Raw genomic sequence first — 9,615 nt, forward strand, 5'->3', positions numbered from 1 at the left:
TTGTAATTTGGGTATAATATTCTCTAATGTACCTACTATAACAGTAAATACTAAAACTAATGGGATCTCTTACAAAAAATGTAAGATTTTCAACATTTTTTGTATAAAGTCTACAAATGTTTGAAGTTTAATGGTCAATTAGCTTTGGGGTTATTTCCATTCAAAATTCTATTAAAGTGAATTGTTTCTATTTAAAAAAAAATCATTAATTAGACTTATTTAAAGTTCTCGATAATCAACATCATTCAGTCATTAAAATTTTAAAAATTTAATTAATTTTATAATTTGTAATGACTTCAAATATAAATAAAAAATGTAAAATTATTATTTATTTTTGTCATGGGGACAAAAAAGTAATTCTTCATTATTCATTGGAATTCCTTTCTTAGACAAAAAAATATTTAAAATTATTATAATAAGCAATTATAACATAAAATAATTGGATATCATATCGAGAAATTTGAAAATCATTTTTGGCCTGGAATGTAATAATAATTACACAACATTAACAATTTATATAAAAAATATCAATTTATTACCTGCAAAAATAGTATTATATATACATTACTAAATAATTTTACACTAATTATTCCATGATTGTTGTTAAACTCAAGCAAATGGAAAACAACTAAAAAACAAACATCTTCCATATGAATGGACTAGTAAAAATCTTTTATTTATTTTTTACTATTGTCGACGTTCTAAAATTTCACGAAAATGGGAAACAGCATTATAGTTGAACAAATTCACAGCACATGAATAATTTTACACTAAATATTTCATATTTTTGTTAAACTCAAAATCAAATGAAAAACAAATAAAAACAAACATCTTGCATAAAATTAATATAAATAGACTAGTAAAAATTTTAAATATTTTTTACTATCGACGTTCCAAAATTTCACGAAAATGGGAAACAGCATTATAGTTGAACAAATTGACAGCACTCATAGCAACCTCTTGGTTAGGATGATATTTCCCAACAAAATTTTCCACAATTTGCCAAGCATTTAAGACTTCTTGTATCTCATCAGAAGATGGTAGTACATCATCTTTGTCAGACTCTAGAGCAAAATCTTCATTGAGTTCTTCTTTAATATCTAGATCTTCATCCATATTGGTGACCCTGTCATCAATTACAGGTTCGACAGGCAAAGATTCAAAACCTTCCCAGTCGTTTTCTATAATAATTTCTGGCCACAAAATTTTCCAAGCTGAGGTCAGGGTTGTTTTAGGAAATTCTGTCCAAATTTTGTTGATTATGGTGAGACACATTACGATGTGGAAGTGGTTTTTGCTGAATTCATCAAGGGTGACTTTAGATTTTTTGGCCATTGCTAAACAGTGATCTAACAATTCTTTGGTGTAAAGTTGCTTAAAAGTTGGTAAAATCGTCTGGTCCATCGGTTGTACCAGAGGTGCAGTATTTGGTGGTAGAGGCAGAATTAAGATTTTGTCATCCTTTGGTAAGTTTGTGCTTAAATTTGAATCTAGTACAAGTAAGGCTTTGACTGGTAAATTTTGTTGCACCAAATACAGGTGTACAGATGGTCTAAAAACTTCTTCAAACCAGTCTGCAAACAATTCAGATTGCACAAGGCATTTTTTGTGACTCCTCCACATGACATCAAGTTTGTTTTTGTCAATGTTGTATTTAAGAAATTCTGCTGGTGTTTCGGAGTTGTACACAAGTAGTGGTTTGAGCTTGAAATCGCCACTGGAATTTGCACACAAAAGCAAGGACAGACGATGTTTGTTTACAGTTTTGGTGGTGTCTTCAGCTTTGGAAATGTTTTTCCATAACAAACTCATAGCACTGCAGTTGAAGACTTGTTGAGGCTCGAATTCAGCACAAAGTTTTTTAAAGTTTTTGATAAACTTATCAGCAGCTGTCGTATCAGCTTTGGAGGCTTCACCAAAACTGCAAATGCCTGTACGTCTTTTAAATTTCTCGAACCAACCACGGCTGCCTTTGAAACCTTCCTGGTCGACATCAGGTGTCTTTTGCACAAGTTCTGCAAAAATCTGCTTGGCCTTTTCACAAATCACATTCTCATTCACCAAATCACCTTGCAACTGTTTGTCCTTGATCCAGATCAAAAGACTCCTTTCAACGTCGTCCAGGATTCGTAATCTTTGTGCAGATATTCTGGTGACCCCTCTAGAAGCATCTATATCCTTTATCTTATCCTTGTTTTTGAGAATCGTACAAATTGTCGACGTAGGACGATTGTAGATTCGGCCCAAATCGGTAACGCTCAAGCCACGTTCTCGATCTTTTATAATCTGATGCTTCATTTCGATGGTTATTTTCAGGCGTTTGTGGATGGAATCTTGGGATTTTTTTGATGCAGCCATGATAAAAGAACTTTTAATTATTTTATTGTGTTTTTACTTTATGATGTATTTGGTTTATTTTATTTTATTTTTAATAAAAACTGAAAATGTGTCCGCGCGTCTGAGTGCGCAGTGCGACTGATAACGACGTGGAATGTTCCCCCACTCGTTGTGCGAAGCATAAGTTCGCTCGTTAAGCGAAGTCGTTCGTTTAAACTCGTTTTTATGAACAGTGAATGTCAAACTTTGGGAAAATTAAATATATATATATATATATATATATATATATATATATATGTATATTATTGAAATGTTAATTTGCAGCCAAATAGTCCAAGTAAAAGGCAATGAATATTTGAACTATTTATTTTGTACGTTTCGACCCTGTATGTGTGCCCATCATTCAGCATATTTTTATTTTCAAAGTTTAATTTTTTTTAAATATATTATTAGAATTAGAAAAAGATACACAAGTAAAAAATAAAAAACACACGTAAAAAAATAACATTGTAAATAACTTTTTCTACTTACATATTGTAAAAATATGCTGAATGATGGCACACATACAGTGTCGAAACGTACAAAATAGATATATAATACATATAAGAAATAAAATGATGACACACATACAGTGTCAACTCGTTTTTACGTGTCATAACGTACAAAATAAATAGTTTAACTTTTGGAATTTATTACAAAGGATTACAAATGTTTTTTTTAAATAAATAGAAATATTTACACATATTTTTAAAAAACTAGGCACTTCTATTTTTATATTTTTGTACATTTTTTCATATCTTAATGTTTTTATTTTTTTCCTGTTATAACATTTTTTTTTAAATTAGGAACAATTACACACATCTATTTATTTAAAAAAATATAGACATTAAATTCTTTTTTTATAAGTTTTCTACATTTTTCCATATTTTCACGCTTTTAATATTTTTTTTATATTTCTGTACTTTGAAAATTTATGTTAAAAAATAATTAGAAACATTTACACAAATTTTTATATTTTATATTTTCATTTATATATATTACAAATTTTATATTTATTTATTTTTTATTAATTGTAATAATTTTACATTTATTTTTAATTTTTTACATTTTATTTTTATGATTTCGCATATTTTTTCATATTTTACATGTTTGTATTTATTTTTTATATTTCATTATTACAAATTATGAACATTTGCACACATTAAAAAATCAGATATTCTTCTTTATTTTTTATATTTGTAATTTTTATCATATTTCCAAATGTTTGCATTCATTTTTCATGTGTTCACAATTTATTTAAATAAAATAGCAATATTTTCACATATTTAAAAAAAATAGTTCCATCAAAATATTCCATTATTATTGTTACATACATGCATTATTTTTGTACATTTTACAATTTTCTTTTAAAAAAATACATACATTTACTAAATAAATACACAAATATTTAAAAAAATTAGAGATTTCTATACATTTTTATATATAATATTTGCACATTTTATTATATTTTACAATTTACTAAAAATGTTTTATAAGCTTCAACATGTTTACTATTTTTACTTCCCGAAGGAAAAGTTTGTTTTCGTCACAGAATCCGATGTTTTAAGTCATTCTGAATCATTTGACATCAAAATTGTAAAGAGTCTGCGGATAAGTAAGAAATCATCTTAAAATTTCTATCATAATTATTAATAGTGAAATTAAATAAAAATGATTAATATTAATACAACAACTTAAACATATAGGGTTAATTTTTTGTCATGTTATTAAAATAAAATTATTTATTCAATTTATTTCTAATCCAAAATTTGATATTATTACGCTTGAAAAATATTGAAAAAAATTGCATAGAATAGTTTTTATTGAACCATTGAAAATTTTATTTAATATCCAAATCTCAATTTGAGTCAATTATTACACGTATCGGGAAGTTCATGCAACTTGCCTTAAGGCAAAATGCCACTTACATCTAATTTTAGTTTTCCAAAGATAAAAAATAATTATTTAACGCATACGAAGATTTAAAAAAAATAAATCATTTATAACAAAATATTTACTATATCAAATAATTGAATTAAATATTGAAGTAAAATTTTAGAAAAATAAAAAAAATATTTAATATGTAAGTAATTATTAATACTTTCCTACGTATTAAAATAAGCAAGTTGTAAAAACCTTTTCACCTATAATTTTCAAACGCTATTTTTGCATATAAATTGTTTATTCTGTAAAGAAAATTAAGACTACCTAAAAATTATGAGCCTTTAGCTGGACTTTCAGACAAAACTTATCAATTGTACAAAAAACTTTCCAAATTTATAACAAAAACATATGATACATATTTAAAATTAAAATTTTCTATTTAGTTAACCAAAAATAATTTTCCGGTATATATTTTATTAATATTTATTTATGAAAAATTATAACGAGATCTATTTTTGTTAATCTTACTTCAATATTTATAACAAATTATAACTTTTTTTATTTTTGTTAATTAACTTCCCGTAGGGTAAGTTATTGTAATGGGCCGAAAATCGGAATTGAAAATTTTTACATTTCTCGACGTTTTGAAGGTTTCTGAACATTTTGGCATACCTCAGAAAAAATGGATGTGTGTGTGTGTGTGTGTGTGTGTATGTATGTATGGATACAAATTTCCAGTCACGTTTCAGGGCGCACGGATCAACCGATTTGAATGGTTCAAAAAACATTCGATTCCTATTGATAGGGAAAAGAGCTGATTAGTTTTTGGCAAAGGCAGGTCCAGCCGTTTCGGAGATACGGAGCAATGAGTGCAGAAAATAGAAATCGAATTTTTGAGAGAACGGAGTATCCGATTTGAATCATCTAAAAAACATTCAATTAGTAATGATTGGGAGAAGTGTTTATTAGTTTTTGGCAAAGGCAGGCCCAGCCATTTTGATGATACAGAGTTAAATGTGCAAAAAATGGAGAGAACTAAGCGTCCGATTTAAATGATTCAAAGAACTTTCTGCTTGTCTTAACAAAATAATTGATTTTGGAAAAAAAAAATTGTTCCAATTTTTTTTTTTTTTTTTGTTTATCGAAAATATTTCAGATTTTATTTTTAATTCTGACTATAGTTCTAATATACTTCAAACAAATAATTTCAACTTTGCAATTCAGTTTATATAATTCTTATAAATATTAGACAATGTTACAATATTTATAATAATCTATTTGAAAACATTCAGTATTCCTCGAACATTTCGTTACGGTACGGGAAGTTCCAGCAATTTGCCTTAAGGCACGATGCCATAATTGCCTCAAGACAGAATTCGACTTACAGCTAGTTTTATTTCAATATTTATAGCAAATTATAACGATTTCTATTTTTGTTAATCTTACTTCAATATTTATAACAAATTATAACGATTTATGTTTTTTTTCTGTGAAACTTCTATTTAGATAAATTTATTTAACCAAAAACAATTTTCCGGTATATTAAATCTCCTTATAATATTAAATTAATTTTAAATATATCATTCTACCATCAAAATACCATTATCAATATTTTTCTTACACTCACCAAAATAAAACTATCGAACTAAACTTAAAACTGAACTCATATCTCCTCTACCTCGTCGTTCCGTTACAAGATATCGCCACATCGCTCCCACAGTTCGAACAAACGCTCTGCAATACCACTAGTGCTAGTATATAGAATACCACTTGTATACCGTTAAATTTGTCATCAGTAGGGTCATTACTGATCCACTGTTACCAGATGATGAGCTCGGGATATGAATCTTGTGATTCCAATCCGCTCGGTTTTCGGTCATTTGCAACGACGACCGCACTCCGAATATCTGATGGTAATTAATATTGATGACCAATAGTAATAATAAGAATGGTATAATAATAAAATAGAATTATGATATAGCTATATTGATGTTATATTTATAACGGTATATATTGTATGTTACAATATTAATTATAACAAATACTCTTATGAGTTTTAACTACAAGTTATTTGAGTCACTCATTTCTCGTAAATATTGTAATCATTATAACGATTTGTATTTTTGGTAATTTTTCTTCAATAATTATAACAATTTCTATTTTTGTTGATTCAATAATTATAACAATTTCTATTTTTATTTTCTCTTCAATACTTATGATAATAAAATGAGGTTATAATATCATATCAATATCATAACGATTTGTATTTTTGTTAATCTTACTTCAATATTTATAACAAATTATAACGTTTTGTATTTTTGTTATTCGTTACTTCAATATTTATAAAAATTATAACGATTTCTATTATTGTTAATCTTACTTCAATATTTATAACGATTTGCATTTTTGTTAATATTACTTCAATATTTATAACACATTATAACGATTTCTATTTTTGTTAATAATCTCACTTCAATATTTATAACACATTATAACGATTTATATTTTTGTTAATAATCTCACTTCAATATTTATAACACATTATAACGATTTATATTTTTGTTAATCTTACTTCAATATTTATAACGATTTGTATTTTTGTTAATCTTATAATATTACTTCAATATTTATAACAAATTATAACGATTTCTATTTTTGTTAATAATCTCACTTCAATATTTATAACACATTATAACGATTTATATTTTTGTTAATAATCTCACTTCAATATTTATAACACATTATAACGAATCATATTTTTGTTAATCTTACTTTAATATTTATAACGATTTGTATTTTTGTTAATCTTATAATATTACTTCAATATTTATAACAAATTATAACGATTTCTATTTTTGGTAATCTTACTTCAATATTTATAACACATTATAACGATTTATATTTTTGTTAATAATCTCACTTCAATATTTATAACACATTATAACGATTTATATTTTTGTTAATCTTACTTCAATATTTATAACGATTTGTATTTTTGTTAATCTTATAATATTACTTCAATATTTATAACAAATTATAACGATTTCTATTTTTGGTAATCTTACTTCAATATTTATAACACATTATAACGATTTGCATTTTTGTTAATATTACTTCAATATTTATAACACATTATAACGATTTCTATTTTTGGTAATCTTACTTCAATATTTATAACACATTATAACGATTTATATTTTTGTTAATAATCTCACTTCAATATTTATAACACATTATAACGATTTATATTTTTGTTAATCTTACTTCAATATTTATAACGATTTGTATTTTTGTTAATCTTATAATATTACTTCAATATTTATAACAAATTATAACGATTTCTATTTTTGGTAATCTTACTTCAATATTTATAACACATTATAACGATTTATATTTTTGTTAATAATCTCACTTCAATATTTATAACACATTATAACGATTTATATTTTTGTTAATCTTACTTCAATATTTATAACGATTTGTATTTTTGTTAATCTTATAATATTACTTCAATATTTATAACAAATTATAACGATTTCTATTTTTGGTAATCTTACTTCAATATTTATAACGATTGGTATTTTTGTTAATCTTACTTCAATATTTATAACGATTGGTATTTTTGTTAATCTTACTTTAATATTTTTAACGAATTATAATTATTTCTATTTTTGTTAATCTTACTTCAATATTCATGTTATAAAAATATTAAATATCATAATTATTGAGGCAGAAGCAACAACAATTCTAAAACTCTGAATTGCTATTGAGATAAAAATAACAACCCTTGAAACCCTAAATCACTATTGTAACCCTTGAAACATTAAATCACCTAAGAGAAATTAACAACATCCTATTTTATTGGAGAAAAGAACGTCAATACTGAGATGAAAATTGTAACAATATTTATGGTTACAATTTCAGGGATAATTGTTACAACAATACTAATTCCTAAGGATTATAAATTTATTGAAACAAAAGTAACAACAACTCTACAATTTTTTAGGGGGTAACAAAAACATAAATGTCAGAGTAAAACTATATTTAATGGTATAATTATAAAAAACAATACTAATAAGTGTCGTAATTATAGGGATAATAGTAGTAACGAAATTAAATTGTTATAATTATTATAGTAAGATTAACAAAAATACAAATCGTCATAATTTGTTATAATTATTATAATATTTAGGAGAAGTGGGACAAACAACTTTAATTAAGAAACAAATTAAGTTATTGTTAGAACTTACTTGTATAAGTTATTATTTAGTATTGTAACTACAATTCTATAAAGTACAATACTAATACTAAATGCAATTGAAAATATTAAAGACAGTGCAAATATTATAAAGAAAATGTTTAGAAAAGTCTATTTTTAAAAATAAAAAAATAAAGGTTTTTATCTTAACAAAAAATAGTAAAAATCTAAAAAAAAAAAAAAAAACATGTGAAAAGAAATGCGTGAAAATTATATAAAAAATTCATAGAAATGTCTGATTAAAAAATTTAATCTGCTTAAAAATAAATGAAAATATGTAACTAAATAAAAAAATGTGCAAAAATATTAAAAACTGCAAGAAAATGCTTATTTTTTTGAAAAAAAATGTATGTAATTATTTTTTATTTTAAAAAAATGAGTAATTAAACAAATAAACAAAAACATGTAAAAAATGAAAAAATATGCGAACAACTTAAATAAAAATGCATAGGAATGTTTAATTTAAAAAAGTATGTACATGCTTTTACTTTATATTATTGAAAGACGTATTTTTGACATAAAATACAGTTTATTCATCGAGTCATTTACATCTTAAAAATATAAACAATTGTCTTTATATACATTTTTAAGTATAAACATTAATAATAAATTTTATAAACATTTTAATTTCAATTCAGCTATTAGAGATCCTCGTATCAAATCCTTATTCTTGTCAAATATCATTTTAAAATCCTTCCATACAAACCTACATATATGTACATACATACATAATACATACATATATATAGATACATACATACACATATAAAATGATTTCTTATGACTAAAAACTTAATTGTGAAGGAAATTAATTTGTTTGTGTCATTCGAAAATTACTAAAATTTTTATATACATACATACATCTGTACATACATACATACATACATACATACATAAATTCATTAAAAATTATTTCTTACAATAAAAAACTTAAAATTCTGAAGGAAATAAATTTGTTTGTTCCATTAGAAATTTACTAAAATTTTTATAAACATACATACATCCATACATATATACATAAATACATGTATACATACATAAATACATGTATACATTCATACATACATGTATACATACATACATACATAGATACATAA

The 9,615-nt window shown here is 24.4% G+C and overlaps 1 protein-coding gene across 1 annotated transcript; it reads right to left on the minus strand.

Annotated features, from left to right (window-relative positions):
* Positions 1–882: 882 nt before the first annotated feature.
* Positions 883–2,358, minus strand: LOC113389705 (tigger transposable element-derived protein 1-like). The gene has a single exon (XM_026626720.1). The coding sequence runs from the start codon at positions 2,356–2,358 to the stop codon at positions 883–885; it is 1,476 nt and encodes a 491-aa protein (XP_026482505.1).
* Between the last annotated feature and the right edge of the window lie 7,257 nt (positions 2,359–9,615).

This window comes from Ctenocephalides felis, unplaced genomic scaffold (genome assembly GCF_003426905.1).
Source record: "Ctenocephalides felis isolate EL2017-DRISC unplaced genomic scaffold, ASM342690v1 CF-g0.4_SCAFFOLD_03573, whole genome shotgun sequence".
Taxonomy (NCBI): domain Eukaryota; kingdom Metazoa; phylum Arthropoda; class Insecta; order Siphonaptera; family Pulicidae; genus Ctenocephalides; species Ctenocephalides felis.